Consider the following 17,407-nt stretch of genomic DNA (forward strand, 5'->3'; position numbering starts at 1 on the left):
TGGGTGTACATCCGTGATCACGTGTCGAGATGTTTTTCCATGCTAACCACTCGGTGACCCGAGTTAGATTTCTGGGCCCACGGCTAACATCAGTGGCGAGTGATAGCTGCGTCGGTCCTGGGCGTGCTCCCCCCCCTTCACCAACTTGCACTGACCAGCGTGGCCCCAACTACCACTACAACGGACACAGTTGAAACTAAACTACTAAACTACTAAATTTCGATTTAAAGCTTTCGTGACTGCAGGGATTCATCTTCTTGGTTCTTTCGGTAAAGTCACGTATAAGGGAAATAATAAAATAATATAAAAAAAAATTCTCACGACGTTTCGACTGCAACACAAGCAATCATCATCAGGTGTAAAATCCACAGCAAGAAAATTTTCTTGCACGGTATATCTTGCTGTGGTTTTCACACCTGATGACGATTGCTTGTGTTGCAGTCGAAACGTCGTGAAAATTAGAATTGTTTTATATTATTTTATTATTTCCCTTCTACGTGACTTTACCGAAATAACCAAGAATATAAACAATTTTTAAAAAAATCCTTTATATTAAGTTCACTTGCTTGCTTGCTTGCGCGCTTACGACAGTGCAAATCTTTCAGTCGTTTTTTAACCCATTTCCCGTGATCCAATCGAGCTGATATTTTGCACAGACTCGTGCGTGAAATTTTTTTCCAAAATTTTCCACTTTTTAGGAAATTTTTTTTTTCATATTTAATTTAAAATACCAATGTGATATTAATGAAACTCTTACTCAAGAAAAACAGAAATGAATAATAAAATAAAACCGATGCCACGCATATAAAGGATTTATAGTGAAAAACTTTGTTTTTACGGGATAATTTTTATTTGACTGGGTAAGGTCCACTGAGCTGTGTAGCTCTTTTTTCAGAAGTGACCTGGCCATCACAAATGATAGCTCTACGAAGTGGCTTTTCACGTGGAAATTTATAGCATCAGCCAAATAATCTCTCGGTACGTTGATTCTAAAGGCCCAGGAAAAAAACGGAGGACCCAGAGAAAAAATCCACGCGACCACGGGGAGAGAGACATGCAGACTCCAAATATACAGCAGGCGTCAAGGTCGGGATCGGACCCACGACCTCCTGTATACCAGGCGAGGCAGTCAACATCTTGCCACCATGGTGAGTTTGGGGAGGCCTTCTTCCAGCAGACATTGAGTTGAAATATATCGTAATTGAGATGTCCGTCAAGAGGCATCTCTTGTCAGTAATTACAACCAACCAATGGCTCCCTGGCATATTTAGCCCTCTCGTCTGGTAAGGCTCCATATATATACCCTGTCAATAAAAAAAACAATCCCCAGTTTTGAGGGGAGATTGTTGGCACTGCCTTGCTCATCCTTGCACCAGTTTTAGTTCTCGAGTTATAGTCACGATGGACAAACGACGAAGGACAAACGCCTTTCAACGAATCGACAGCGGTATGACGATAATCTGGTGATGCACGATGGGAGTGAAAGTGGGAGGCAAACCTTTCGGGGCACTCTTGGAAGCGTTCCGGGCACGGCTTGATGCGTCGGTTGCGGTCAAGCATGTGCAGGATTCCGTTTTGTGTGTACCTATCATCGCGGAGGGTCCGGTTCGGTTAGGAAATTAAGGAACAAGTGTACATCGGCTGGGAGAGATGAGAATAAACCAAATATGTACACAGTACACATTTTGTAGAAAGCACACAACCTCCGTGTAAATATGCAAAACTATCAGCGTTTCCAAGAAGAGGTGCATTGTGGTCCTCTTGTCTCAGGTAGCGATCATAATAAATGTAGGCAAATGTGACTGACTGATAGGCACCGGTAATGCAGTGATAGACAGCTGTGGACTGGTTTGGTCCCGATTAGGACTCATCAGCACGGTATATTTTTCTCGTCATTTACAAATCTGAACATGTATTATCCCCGTAAGAGGGTTTTTTTGGGTTAGATCGCGTAAATATAAATGTGTCGTTAAACCCGCCACCGCCCGACACAGCCAATGACTAAGGTTTGTCACGTAAACAAAACATGCCGATTCGTTACTAGTGTAGTGACATAGCGCTGACTGTTGTACAGCAGCTGCAACTGCAGGCGGGCACTTAGCGCACACGCCGTTGAGCACATACACGGTGTGTGGGCCGGCAGGGCGGAGGAACTGGGGCAAGGGTCACGGTAGACCTCGTGGGGAGGCCCCTGGAACCATCTGGAGGGTTCGAGAAGGGAGGCACGGCTAGGGCGGGGCCAAGCCACACCGAGGGGAATAAAAGCAGCGGAGAGTGAGAGCTCCGGGCTGCCGGTTCTGGGAGTGGACTAGTCTCGTCGTCGCTGTCGTCGCTGCCGCCTTCGCCTGATCATTGAGCAGCCGGAGAGAAGTTGGCTGTCTCGGTCGACGCCGTCGGTGCAGCGTGGACAGGGTCGTGTCTGGGCCAAGTCGTGCGGCCGCGTGGTCGTGAGAGAGGAGGGGCCGGAGTTGGTGGCGTGAACTCGACAACAATAATAAAAGTTAAGTACGGTGCCTCCTGCGACTACCTCGTCTCCGACTGAGTGTGTGTGCAACGCACGCCACCCGCGCACACACACAAGCCTCGAGCAGAAGGAAGAAGAGACCTACGACACTACACTAGTATAGCACACCGGTGTGTTGGAGAGTAAATCCACAACATTTACCATTCGAGTACGACGTTTTTTCAGTAATTACAACTAGCATCATCAGGCGACAGCCAGAAGTGAAAGCCTCCGTGTTTAATTTTATTTTCCCCAAGTTCAACCCAATTCATGTCACGAAACGAAAATTCCATTCGGATCTCTCGCAGAGCAGTACAAATATATACTTTAGACAACGGCTCATGGAAGTGGATATCACAAAGCCATCTCTGGGATCCCATCAAGGGGCCTCTCTTGTGCTTAGTAGGGGCAGCACTTTCACACTTGCCCTGCCACCGAGGGTAATGCAGATTGAATGACCGTGAATATTTTTTTATCATCGCAGCTTAAATTATTCAAATTGAGCACAGAGACAAATTGAATGTTTCGCAGTCATTGGTGACCAGGGCTGAGACCAACAACACACGACACTTGAGGACCCGGTTTAACCACAGATGGCTGCCTCGATTCGAACCGAGGATATGAGCAGTGCCAACTCGGCACTGACCTCTGAGGTATCCGGCTAAGAGGTTCGAGGTAAAATGTAAAAATCAACAACACGAGGTTATCACTATGCATGTTACCGATGCCACCACACCACGCCATCGCTTGCTTGGTGAAAGACCCTGCATATGTTGCACGAACGACACCTGATTTCCGGTGTTTGTCCAGTTTCATCACCGCCATCGCCATCCTGCTCTCGGTGTCCCGCATGATTGCTGACCCTTGGGTGCTGCGCAGAGGTCGCAAACGGGTTTTGATTCCTTACCCGTACCCGGCCGCACCAGGGTCGCAAATGGGTACCCGTACCCGGCCGGGTACGGGTACCCGTTCCCTACCCGTACCCGTACCCTACCCGAAATGAGTGACAAATGGTTACTCACCAGTGACTCACGGCCTACCCCTACACGTACCCGGCCGCACCAGGGTCGCAAATGGGTACCCGTACCCGGCCGGGTACGGGTAGCCGGGTATCGGGTAGGGTACGGGTATCGGGTACCCGGTTGCGACCTCTGGTGCTGCGCCAACGAATGTCTCTGTAAAATTGCCCTCCTCCACACTGCATAGTCTCCTACCGATCACTTTGCAGCCAGCTATGGCTGCAGGGGTTGAATGGTACATGTTGTTTACGTCGTTCATTGTGAAAATTCGGTCACAGTTCCTATGATCACTGTTTCATTACTTTTATGGCTTTATTTTGGTGATTTTCGAAAAGTTTTTTGGTTTGGCCATGTTTGTTTGTTGTAGTACGGAGTTAGACTGATGGCCTTAATCTAAGTTGTCTCGTGGTTGTTGTTGTTGTTTGACTTGCATCCCACTGGGATTTTTGCACACAGCGTTGGTGTACGGTGCTTTTTCTGTAATATTTTGCTGTCTTTTCTTGGATTTTCTTTTTGCACTTAGTCACTTTCTTGTTCATGTTTTTTGTTTGTTGCGGTTGCACACGATTCAAGAGCCGAAAGGCTCACATAAATGAAACTTGAAAACTTGAAACTTTGTCCTCCTCAGTAATTATACAACGCTCTCCTGCCACGCAGCAAGGCTCTAACCGTCTTAGTAACCATTTAACAAAATTACCATTTTATAAATTACAACGAAACACCTGGTAAGGATGCCCCCCGGTAGTACTGGGCAGCACGTTCAACTGAAGAAAGACCCCAGGGCCGGCCCAGGACACGCTGCCAGGACGATGTTATGTTGCTTGGCTGGCCTGGGAACGCCTGGGAATTCCTCCATCGCCAGGGAAAGGGAGGTGTGGACCGCCACTACTCACCACGCTGCCGCCGCCGCGACCCTCGCCAGGACAAGCGGATTCAGAAACGAACTGATGAACGACGAAACAGAAAAAAACGTTACACAATCCCTCTTGTTTATGGCCACCAATTAATCATTCATGCATTTTTTACCGCTCTCGCTTTTTCAAACAACCTGATGGAATTTCGTTTATTCATTTGTTTTTTTTCCACACCGTTACACCCGTGCATTCGCCAATGACGTTGCATTCCTTTAAGTTTCAAATGTACAACACAACTGAGTAGAGCGAGAATGGAAAGTTGATTTAATCGACAACAAATTCTTAACAATTACTTTTTTTGGCAAATGTGGGTCCCTTTGAAAACGATGGCCGCCCTCACATTCTGCCTCACGAAGGCTGGAAACCCCCCTACAAGCCACGCCCAGCATGACGCGGGGAATGGTGACGATGACATCACCAAACCTTGCTCATCACACTTTTTTTCCCCCCCTGCCCATAACTATTCTCATGTTATCCGGTTAGTCGCGTAATCGAACGGAACATCCGTAGTGATTTATTATTAAAATAATTGTACATCCCACCTCCACAGCAGCGGACTGCCTGCATTGACCGACATGTATGTATGCCAATACTCTGCCGTATAAACAGCTGCTCATTCCGTTGTCAAATCCTTGCAACCCGAGATGTGACTGAAGCACTCTTCTGCCATTCCGCGCCCCCAAAAGGGAAACTTGGAAAGTCTCAACGAGCCTGGGGCGGTCATCGGCCACACACCTTCAAGGCGGAGGGTTCGTCTCTCCATAGGGTCCGCTGCTTGACGAGGACTTTCCTGCAACGCGTGGGCCCTGGGGGGTTATTTGAGCCGCATTTAAGCACGCTGGTCAGCGCGGGTTGGCGAGGTCGGGGAACATCGCCGATTGGAGCAGAGGGCCAGAATAAAGTTGATTTGGTCGCACAGCCCTCTGCCGCTAGCGTAGCCTCGCGGCAGCCTGCAACATATGTTTTATGCACCGAGGTCGTTCATCCGTAACCATATATATCCAGGTTAAATACCTGCTGAGCTTTGGAAATAATAATGACATTTATAAAGCACCAGATTTTGCAGACAAGTCAACAACTCAGAGGCGCAGAGCCAAGCTCAGGGCTGCTCGAAAGCCCTGAGCCAACACAGATAAGAAGAAGAAGCCTTTAGATGTTTCTTGAAAGTAGTCAAGAGTGCATTTGATGTTGCGGACGTGCAAAGGGGATAGCGTTCCATACCGAGGGTGGTTTTGTCGTTGCTGACTTCCCACGCTGTGGTAACTCAGTTTGATGAACTATCAGGGGACTACGTTGCCGAGCCAACCCTTGAACGGGGTTCGAACTCAGGGGGTTTCATATCACGAGTGAAACGCTCCAATCGCGGCAAACACCCCAGCTGAATAGAGAGCGGAACCCTGTGGCGTTTTAAGGGTAAAAAATATACCGTACAACAGCACGCTGCTCTGTATCTCTACAAACATATGGGGGTCATGGTGACAAGATACCAACTACCTCGCCTGGAATGCAGGCGAGGTAGTTGGTTCGATCCTGCCCTGACAATGCCTGCTGTATATTTGGAATCTGCATGTCTCTCTCCCCGTGGTTGTGTGGTTTTTTTCCGGGGCCTCTGGTTTTTCCCTCCACATTTAGAAACATTAGTTTAGAGTATTCTGCTGCTATAAATGTCCACACGAGAAGCCACTTCGTTGAGATATAATTAATAGCCAGATCGCTTCTGAAAAAAACAAGTTTATAGTTTAGTGGGCCTTACCTGGCAAAATAAAATGTTTTTATCATTTAGTTAAATATATATACGGAAGTGTAACAAGGCCTTTACATGCAATGTTATCATATTTGCCCGAACAATCAAATTTCATATTGAATCCCTGTCTGGCAAGCAAGAACATAAATGTTTTTTTTATAGTTAACAATGCAAGTAACATTATATTTTATTCTCGACGAGCAGCATTATTAGTTAAATTAATTTACTAATTTTCGATTGAAAGCTTTCGTGACTGCAGGGATTCATCTTCTTGGTTCTTTCGGTAAAGTCACGTAGAAAGGAAGTAATAAAATAATAAAAATAAAACATAATAAAATAATTCTCACGAAGTTTCGGCCACAACGCAAGCAGCCGTCCTCAGGTGGAGAACAGGTCCGTCAAGTAGACAGAGACCTGTTCTCCACCTGAGGACGGCTGCTTGCGTTGTGGCCGAAACGTCGTGATAATTATTTTATTATGTTTTATTTTTATTATTTTATTACTTCCCTTCTACGTGACTTTACCGAAAGAACCAAGAAGATAATTTAGTAATGTAGTGCTTTAGGGTAGCCTGCAGAAAGTGGTGGAGCAAGTAGGTTGCAAACCTCTTCTGTGTATTTTTGAGTGCATTCCAACGTTTCGCCAATTCCTTAAGGAGTAAAAAAAAATGTATGGGGAAACCAGGCGACCTGGTTGAAACACACCCATAGCAGTGGAAAACACTCAAGTATCTGATATACGATGAGGTGGGATGATCCAAACATGCTGATACCATGGTGTAGCCACTTGACTGGCACACTGAGATGTTGAGTTCATATCTAGGTTTTGGCTGGCCATGATCTAAAGCCCAATCACCAATGATCGCACAAAAAATCCATCACGTTAAATTTGGTTCTGCATTTGATTGCTTATTTAGAATTTAAACAATCGGTTTCATTGTTACATCATAAACATTACCCGGAGTTGTAGATTTGAAGCTTTCGTGACTGCAAGGATTCATACTCTTAGTTTTTTCGGTAAAGCCACGTAGGTAAAAAATGAAATTAAAATGAATAAAAATAAAATAATAACGTCGTGATGTTTTATTATTTAATTTTTATTAATTTTAATTTCATTTTTTACCTACGTGACTTTACCGAAACAACTAGGAGTATTACTCGGAGTGGCAGAGTGGGCGGGAAATGTGCTTTGTCATACTTTGTGGACCAGAGGTCAACTTGAAAGGAATCCCAGATAAAGCTCCATGATATCCACTTCTGTGTGCCGTTCTCTGAAACTAAACGGGTTGCATACTCTCAGGTTTTATCGGTAAAGTCACGTAGGAAAATAATAATAATAAAAGAAAAATAATAAATGAAAAAAACTCCATAAATGTATTATTATTTTATTATTTTTTTTTTACCTACGTGACTTTACCGAATAAACCTAAGAGTATGAATCCTTGCAGTCACGAAAGCTTCAAATCTAGAATAAAGGGGTTGCAATCTGAACGGATTCTCCTTCTTGGGGACGTGGCGCCAATTGCGCAATCGTTACAAAGTGCAACGTCGAATACGGCTCCAGGAATCGCGCATCGGTGTGACTCTCATGCCACAGTCATCGCCGCGGCGAATATATATAAATCGTGTGAGCACACAGGGCAGATAAGAGGAGAGGCCTAATGAAGTGATTTCAGAAACTGTGTAGTTCTCTACCCAGCTGCCGACAGAGCTCCTAACAGTAAATCTGTCGTGGCGCGAGGCCAACGGCACACACAGAATTGGAAAAGATAAAAATCCACCTCGAAAGAGAGATAGTCATAGGCAAGTCGGCAACCTACTTGCTGTACTTGCATCAAAAGGCGACGTAGAAATCTGCAAGTAAATCACGAACGAATACAGAACTGTCACGATTTCCACCGTCTCCACATTGCCGAAGGATTGTGGCGATTCGGGGGTTACAAATTGACGAATCGGCTGTTGTGCAATTAAGACTCTATAGTTTCTGATAATTTCCATCGTATGTGGAAACCATATCATCGATTCAAATGGATACTCGTGCTCAGAATACAAAGAGGGAATTGTGCATTTAGGAATCGATTATTTACCATTAAGTCAATCTATTGTAAATGAGAGGTAAATATTACACATAAGCAAAAAAGAATGAATGAGACAAAACAAGACAAGAGGCAGATAAGACAAATACAATGCTTAGGTGGGGTGGTTGAACCATTACATGCCTCGTTTCCAAGAAACAATCACAACAATCGTGAATCTTACAATTTCGACGCGCGTAACAGTAAGCCACTGGTAAAACGTGGGGAGGGCCCCTCGTCAAGCTGTGGAATGCCTCGCGCACGTATATCACGAGCCCAATCGCTACATCACGCACGGAAGCGATCCATCAACTCCGGATTACATGACGCGCGACGCCGCAACCACGCTCGGGCAGGGGGTAAAAAGGGAAAAAAAAGGGAAAAAAAGGAAAAAAAAGGAAAAAAAAATGAAAAAAAAGAAAAAAAAGGAAAAAAGGGGAAAAAAGGAAAAAAAAGGAAAAAAAGGAAAAAAAAGGAAAAAAATGGAAAAAAGGGAAAAAAATACCACGATGGAGAATCCACGACGACGCTGCTGCCGGTCGGCCCGCCATTGGTCGCGCTTTCTGCCGAGCGCAGCGAACGCTTTGTCCTCCCGTCCCCGCCGACTTAAGGTCAAAACTTCCCAATCACTTACCCCGCCGCCCGGGAGTGCATCGACAGCACAAACACAACACCCGGGGGAGGGGGCGCCAATCGAATTCCCAACCGGCGAACAATGAATTATGGCTATTAAGAGGCCCCCAGTGGCCGATCTATTTAACTGCCGCGAATAAAAAATCACTTAATATCGGACGAGCAGACGGAGGGAGACGTTGATGCAAGGAGATAAAAGAAGGGGGGGGGGCAGAGATGGAGAGGAGGCGGGAGCTGTGTGATTGCGCGCTGGGTGGGGGGGGTAGAGAGGGGATGGAATTTCGAGAGCGATGGGGGGCAGTTTTTAGGAGCGTGTGGCGGGGTGACCAGAGATAGGACTGGGGCAGTAATTGAGTAGCCCCGTTAGGCTGATTTACTTTAAAAGCCCCTGACGACCGCTCACAGTGCGCGATGACCCTGCGACCCCCGTAAGTGGCTGGGCGGGGGCGAGTGCACACAAAAGCATCGACAGCGATATTAACTGCACCCTCGTGTGCTCACAACGCGTGTGACTTTGGCAGCGAGAGAACCGGTGCTTACCGCCAACCTCCTCCAGCCGGCATAGAACCCTCTGTTGGTTTTTTTTTAGGCCAGGGGTGGGCAAACTTTCCTTTACACGGCTGGCTACGTACGGTGCAAAAGAAGTTCAGCATACATACTACACTACTATACACTGCAGAGTACATTACACTATACACTACTTTACACTACACCATGATACTTGAAAACTAATTTCTTTGCCTTTCAAATAATTTTGTTTGGGCCATGCATTAACACAGACAACTCAGTTACTCCTGTCATTGCAAGAGGCCCTTGTTATATGTCCCAGAAAATATTTCCCTCCAGCACCCAATTAGTGTGGTCAAGATGCTTGCAACGACGGGAGTGGCTGGGCATGGTGAAAAAATTGGAAACGCAGTGTTGGTGCCAGGTCAAAACAATATTCATCCTCTCTAGTACCTGATTAGCGTGGCTAAAACGCTTCCAGTGATGCGTAAATATTGTTTGCAGGTAATTTGTATGTATGTTGAACTTCTTTCGCACTGCACGTAGCCAACCGTGCTAATCGGAGATGCGGGGGAAGGACAACAAATGTAACACGTAGCAAGCTTTCGCGACCAATATTATTAATAATATAGGTTTTTGGGTCAGATCGCGTTATTTATAAATGTGTCGTAACCCTCCACCACCCGACACGGCCAAACAGTAAAAAAATGTGTCACGTTTTCAAAGGACAAAATAATTCACTTCTTTAGCCCACCGGTGTGTTGAAGAGAGGAATTATTTTGTCCTTTGAAAACGTGACACATTTTTTACTGTTTGGCCGTGTCGGGTGGTGGAGGGTTACGACACATTTATAAATAACGCGATCTGACCCAAAAACCTATATTATGAAGGACAACAAACTAAACCAAAAAAAATCAGTTCTGAAGAAACGAGTTTCAAAGCGCTAGGCTTTATGCGGCCGTCGGCCATGTGATATGAAAGCATGGGCCTGGTACGGTTCATAGGCCATAAGTTTCCCCAACACTGTTAAAATGTTTGATACCATTTGCTTGATGATGAATGTGGAATTTCCACCACTGGCCTGGGGATGCCAGCTGCAGTCACGATTTGGACTGATAAGGCCATGAATTTAGAGGCTATGGTAAGACAGGGAAATGTGGAATTTATAACACCTGCAAGGCCTCTACTGTATACGAGCTTTTCCCCGTTGCTCCCTTGAGCAGAGAAAGGCTTTGATTTTTGGCTTCATTGAGAATTGTGATCCTTGTCAACTTCGTGTAACGAGATGGCGGAATGTCCCTCTAGAAATTGGTGAGCGGAGCATTACGGCATTTCAGAAGATCCATCAAAGCAGTGCTTCTTAACCTCTGCTGCAGCCTTGCATCCCTTTGGTTCTCAATCGTTAAAAAAATATACGTTAATAAATGCATAGGTTTGATTAAACCAAGTAGTTGTACTTGTGTGTCCGTGGTTAATTTGTGTTTTCGATTATTTACCTTAAAAAAAATATGACCATGTCTCACACCCTCAGAAAGGGCATCTCGCACCCCCAGAGGGTGTGTGCACCCCAGGCTAAGAGCCACTGCCTTAAAGTGACTTCTTATCCACACTAGAGGGCGCACTATCCCAAATGCACTCTTAAATGACATTAAAACAACATTGCTCATCACATGGCAGTCATACCAAGAGTTGGAATGTAGTCAAATTAAGCGAAGGATCAAATTTAAATGCCAGTATTTTGTTCAGCTATTGATGACTAGCTATCAACCCGCTCCGCCCGAGAGCTTGGTTTCATCACAGGTAGCAAACCAGCAATCGAACCCAGGCGTTTATCTGTGTGTGCGAGCTAAGTGAGACGGAGTTAGACCTCTGAGCAGCTGTGTAACGTCCTTGGCATGGGCCCCGTTGTGCAAGGAATGGAATGGAATGCCTCCTCCCCCCCTCCACCGTCAAAGTTCCCCGCTCTTCGCAGTCCAACACCTTGGCCGCTACGGTCCGTCCGTGTGCCCTGGTGCAGTTGCACAGCCTGTGTGTGCTCGGTGGCTAACGCCGCTGCCTCTGGAGCCCCTCTCAAGGATACAGGTCCTTGTCGCGCTGCAGAAGGTCCTGGTACATCGCGTCGTAGGGCGTCTTGAACTCATAGATGTTGGGCTTGTCGGGCGAGGGGCCCGGCAGCTTCACGTGCGTTCCCGTGCCGAACGAGCGCACATCGAAGCCCTTCTTGCTGCGCGAACACAAACAAAAAGACAAAGATGAACAAAGATCACCCCCCCCCCCCGCCTATAGCTTTAACAGACTCTTGAGCGCCTATGAAGGCTGGCACGGCACACGACACGATGGGGCTGCACTAAACATTGATTGTTGTCGATTTAGAGCTTTCGTGACTGCAGGGATTCATCTTCTTGGTTCTTTCGGTAAAGTCACGTAGAAGAGACGCTGTCTTTCTGACAGACCTGTTCTTCCCCCGAGGACGGATGCTTGCGTTGTGGCCGAAACGTCGTGAGAATTATTTTATTGTTTTATTGTTATTATTTTATTATTTCCCTTCTACGTGACTTTACCGAAAGAACCAAGAACATTGATTGTTATGTTGATCGCCACGTCAAAAATCTACTAGATGACTGCAATGGTGAGAAGCTATGGGCTGCCGGTACGAAATCTGCAACGTCGAGAAGGCTACTCAGTGACAGAAATGTTGCCAAGCCACGATGCCGCTGTGCCTACGAGAAACGATGAGGCTGTCGGTAACGTTAACAGTAACGTTGACATCATGGGACCTCCTTTGCCAGTACCAAAATATACTAATAGGAGTTTTCCCCTTTTTTATGGCAACAAAACTGACACCTTTTGCAAGGAATCATGCTTACATTCACCACAATGTAATGAGAGCTCGGGGTGAGCAGCTACATCATGGTGTAGCTGCTCACCCCGAGCTCTCATTACTCTGGTAGTGCGTTGTCTTTGAACTGTGCGCCTTTTGGCGTCATCTGGTCGAACACCATATGAGACTAGGCTCTAAAGAAAGCTGTCTCTGGTGTGGACCAATCAGTTTCAAGGACAATGCATAAATTATCAGAGTATTGTTTTTTGTTTGCATTTGACTGCAAGTATTGTGGTTAATGTAAGCATGATTCCTTGCAAAAGGTGTCAGTTTTGTTGCCAGAAAAAAGGGGAAAACCCCTATTAGTAACGTTGACAGCCAATGAAGCTGCCGTGATGTTGTGACGCTTCGGGGGCCGCTGTTACTTTACTCCGCTACGGGGCCTGCTGTAACGCAAGACAATAGCGTTGGGAAGCTATGATGCCGCTGTAACGCAGACGGCAATGATGGGAGGGCGCGTGCACCTAGGTCTCCGTCTCTCTCTCTCTCTCGCGTATCTCGGTGCAGGGGAAATCCGGTGGTGCGCCCGCTCTCTCGCTTGCGTCTGAGAACAACCCGTCGCTGCTCATTACAGTCAATCGCACTGCAGCAAAACGTGGGCGTGTGGCGGGTTTCAATTTCACGGGGTGAGAGCCGGGAGGCTGGGGAGGGACTGGGTGGGTGGGTGGGTGAGTGGGGTGGGTGTGCAAGGGCGGTGAGAGAGGGGGAGGCACAAGCAAGAGGGTAGTGGTGGTTGTTGGTGGGTAAATTGTAGTGGTTGGTGGCTGTGACAATGGTGGTGGTGGTGGCCCCCCCCTCCCCCCTCGTGTGCGGTGCCAGCCTTCATAGGTGCTCGATAACAGCACTTGCCCCAACAGTCTGCTAAGGCTATACGGGGTATCTTTGTCTTTTTTTTTGGTGGTGGTGGTTGTGATGTTTAGTGGTGTGGGTGGTTGTAGTGGTGTTGTAGTGGTCGTGTGCTTATTGTTGTGGCGTTGGTGGCAATAGTTGTGGTGGTAGTGGTCTTGATGGTGGTGGTCGGGGTTGTAGTGGTGCTGGTGGCTGTTTTCATGAGTGGTGTTGATAAAGGTAGTGGTGGTGACTGTGGTAGTTGTGGTAGTAAGTGGTGGTAGTAGTGGTGTTGGTAGTGGTAGAGGTGTTGGTGGTGGTAGGGGGTGTTGATGGAGGTAGCCGAGTTATTGTAGTAGTGGTGGAAGCGGTGAAGTTCGTGACAGCGTATTCAGCAGTAGCTGTAGTGATGGAAATAGTGGTGGCGGTCATGTATGTACGTTGAACTTCTTTCGCACCGTACGTAGCCAACCGTGCTAATCGGAAGTGCAGAGGTCATAGTGGTCGTGGCAGTGGCAGTTGTGCTGGTTGTAGTGATGGTAGCAGAGGGGATAGCTGTTATGGTGGTTGTGGTTGTAATTGCGGTGATAGTTACAGTGAGCGGTACTTGTATCGGTGGTGTTGGCGTCGGTCATGGTAGCCGTAGTAGTGTTGTGGTGTTGGCATGGTGGTGGCGGGGAGGGGGTGATGTTGTGCTGCTTTAGTGGCTTGTCACTTGCCATTGACCCATTGCGATTCAATTAACTACACGCGAAAATACGCGCCGCCCGATGCACAACACAATGCACGGGGCAAACAGGTTTGAGATTCCCACCCGCCAGCCACCCGCAATGTCTAACCCCCTTACCCTGTTCAAGCGCGGGTTCGTGACCTCCCTTTTCTCCTCTGCCTCCGACTGTCTGTCTGTCCGTCTCTCTCTTTTTTGTACGTCCTTAACAGCGCCCTGCCGTTCCATCATCTCTCTTGGCTGCCCTCTGGCCTTTCTTCTACCAACCGCAACTGCGTTCTTTGAAAATAAAAGGTAGAGCGGCTTCCCCTCCTCTGCTACGCTTCTGCCCCCTATTTAAAAAAAAATAGGGGGCATTTTTACGTAGTCTTGAAACAAGGTCACATTTAAACACGGGGTGGAACAATTCACAATTCACCCCAACCCCCCACCCGCCGCCCCCCACCGCCACCCTCCTTGGCAATTTCGTGAACCGTCGCGATTCGTGGTCACGATTAACGAGTCAGGAATCAAATTATTACGTGAAGCATTGGTGAGTTGTGTGTGTGTGTTACAACGTACGCCGTTCAACGCATGTACTGGTCAGTTTAGGAATTGATACTAATCTATATTATTGGACCGATGCGTCGTTCCAACCCCCCACCCCCCCCCCACATTTAGACGATGCACAAATTGTAATTGACAGCCCCCCCCACCCCCCATCTTTTCTACGAAAGAGAAATTGGTGACCCCCCCAAAAAAAAGTCCATACAGAAGCACTGGGCAGCGCTCAGCGGTGTTGGCAGCCCAGAGTCATTCGTGGAAATTCCACATTTCTGTGACAGGAGACAATCTCTACAAATGGTGACCAACTCAAATATCTTACAATCATCATCATCATCATTGTCATCGTGATCAGTTGCTTGCCCCTGGCCGGGACTTGGCGGTCTCCACGTAGACGTCCACACGTGACCCCATGTCCTCAGAACAGAGGGTTTTGATTCCTTACCCATACCCGTACCCGGCCGCACCAGGGTCGCAAACGGGTACCCGTACCCGGCCGGGTACGGGTAGCCGGGTATCGGGTAGGGTACGGGTATCGGGTACCCTGTTTGCGACCTCTGCCTCAGAACCTCTGATTAGCACGGTTGGCTACGTACGGTGCGAAAAAAGTTCAACATACGGTACACACGAGCAGCACGCCGCCACGTTGAGCACAGTCCAAGGCCGCAGTGTTTGAGAAACCAAACCTATATTTTTTAGTATTTTACCAGGTAAGGCCCACTAAGCTATATATAGCTCTTTTTCAGAAGCAACCGGCCACAAATGATAGCGCAACTAAGTGGCTTATCATGTGGACATTGATAGCAACCAAATACCCTTATCTCCCAGGTTGGCTCCAGTCCTGCGGTAGGCCGATGATGTTCGTGCGCGCGGCAGTTCCCAATGTTATTGGCGAAGGGATAAATTATGATGAACTGGGTCTATCAGGGCTCAGGATCATTAAATACAACCAATGTTGACTTCCCTGCAACATATGGTGTTCATTTCACCAACGGCAGCATGCTTAACGATGATGGGCTGAGCTTATATTTTATTTACTAGCCTCAAGGTGTGCGCAGAATACAGCCTACGACTGACTCGCCCCGAATCGCGCCCGACCTTGTCCGACCTCGCAAGCCAAGCAGAAGCCGGCCCGATTGGTACTTGCATGCAAGGCCGTCCATAGTGTGGGTGCGGGGCCCGGGGAAAAATCACAAAATGTGGACCCCACCCTCCTACCCCCGACGCCTTCACACTGAACCAGACGTATTACTTCTGACACCACGACAAAGCGTGGGGCCCGGGCGGTCGCCCTGATTCACCGCGCCAGAAAGGGACGGCTCTGCTTGCATGGGAGACTGCCAGGGAATGCCAGGTGTTGTAGGCTTGGGCTGCGAGGTGGCAAGGAGAGAGCAGTACGGCAATGACATCTTGAATATATCTGTATGCAGCATTGAATGTTATCTTTTCTCATGTTGGATTTCCTCCGGTTTCCTACCGCGTGAAGCCAAACAATCAATAATGGAATTGGACCGGCCAAACATCGCAATGCACGACCCTCCGACGTTTATGCTGCGGTCAATACAGAGTATGAACAATTATAGGTGAGAATATGTCTATTTCATATTATGCAATAATTTGCGATCGAATAATGCGCGAATCCCCGTCATTCACAGACCATTGGTGATTCGCGGACCGCAAAAAACCGTGATCCGTAGGGATGTGGCCGAGGCCAACGTGGAGCTGCAGGAACGGAGCTGCAGGGATAACGCGATGGTAACATATCTATGGGATACCTTTTTGCCCGTATAAAAAAAGGATGAAAAATCGGAATGGGTTTTACCCTCTCTGACAATAAAACAGGAGTTGCGTTAAGATGCTCAAACACCAAATAATGATACATTTTGCAAGGCATCAGGTCCGCATTAACCACACATTACTTGTGGCAAAACATGCAAACAAAAATGCTCTGGTAATATATGCATTGGCCTACGCCAGAGACAGCCTTCTTCATGACCTTGTCTGTATGGTAAGATGCTTATTATTTAGCATTTTTTTTTTATTTCTTATGCTTTACGTCTCACACACACACTAGCTGCGTTGATATGATTTGTACAGTATAAAAGGATGTTTATACTTTTTAGACTTGGGAATCAAGTCTAATATTTTTTTCCCCAAGAAATATATTTATAACACAGATAGATTCACATGGCAGATTTTCTACGAGTCTAGGAAATACTCGTCACCTCAAAATACGCAAAATACACCAAGATTCACTTCACCGTGCCACGCTTACCCCTGCAATCTGCAAAATTTGCACAGATACATGTAACCTCGTTGCCAATTCCTCCAATAATCCAAGACACAGCGCGTCGATGCAAAAAAATGTTCGCCGATTACATGTCTAACCTCCGAGGAGCACCGCGGATTTCAGGATCCGCGACATGATCCCCCCCAGCAAAGCACTTTGTTGGATTGCTGCTGGATATATATATGTAGATTGTACGTGCGTGTGTGTGCTTGTGTGTGTATACGTACGTGTTTTATCTACACATTAAGGTGGCCATAATTTGGGCTCCTACAAGCCTCGGGCGTACGCAACCAAATCCTTGGAATGCAAAGTCATCGTTTACGCTCGCACGTATGAAAAGGCTGGCTCAGCAATTGCAAATCTTTTTAATGCTCGTTTCATAGATAATGTTGCTCAAAACAAGCCAGCCACTCAGTCATTCTCTTAATGACCAAGGACCATACATCACAGACCGACTGGTCTGGCAGTCTATGATCTAACGATCACATCACAGCCCATTCCGTCAAGAGTATTATTATTATTATCATAATCTACAGACCTAAAAAATCCAGCTATTAATTCTATATTTGAAGCTTTCGTGACTGCAAGGATTCATATTGTTAGGTTTTTTCGGTAAAGTCACGTAGATAGAAAATGTAAATTAATAAAAGTAAAATAAAAGTAAAAATAAAAATCACGACGTTTCGATTGCAACACAAGCAATCATCATCAGGTATAAATGAAATAGCAACACAAAATTCTAAC

At 46.8% G+C, this 17,407-nt stretch overlaps 1 protein-coding gene across 3 annotated transcripts in view; it reads right to left on the reverse strand.

The window, feature by feature from the left end:
• Positions 1-17,407, reverse strand: part of SSU72 (SSU72 homolog, RNA polymerase II CTD phosphatase) — a 54,509-nt gene that overhangs the window by 10,910 nt on the left and 26,192 nt on the right. For all 3 annotated transcript variants that reach the window (XM_061568097.1, XM_061568099.1, XM_061568098.1), the window contains exons 2-3: positions 11,475-11,618; positions 1,499-1,585 (exon numbers count right to left, since the gene is read on the reverse strand). In XM_061568097.1, the coding sequence (XP_061424081.1) occupies positions 1,499-1,585; positions 11,475-11,618 (231 nt within the window). The remainder of the gene's footprint in view (positions 1-1,498; positions 1,586-11,474; positions 11,619-17,407) is intronic.

This window comes from Lethenteron reissneri, chromosome 40 (assembly GCF_015708825.2).
Source record: "Lethenteron reissneri isolate LAM-NWPU_2019-01 chromosome 40, ASM1570882v1, whole genome shotgun sequence".
NCBI classification, from domain to species: Eukaryota; Metazoa; Chordata; class Hyperoartia; order Petromyzontiformes; family Petromyzontidae; genus Lethenteron; species Lethenteron reissneri.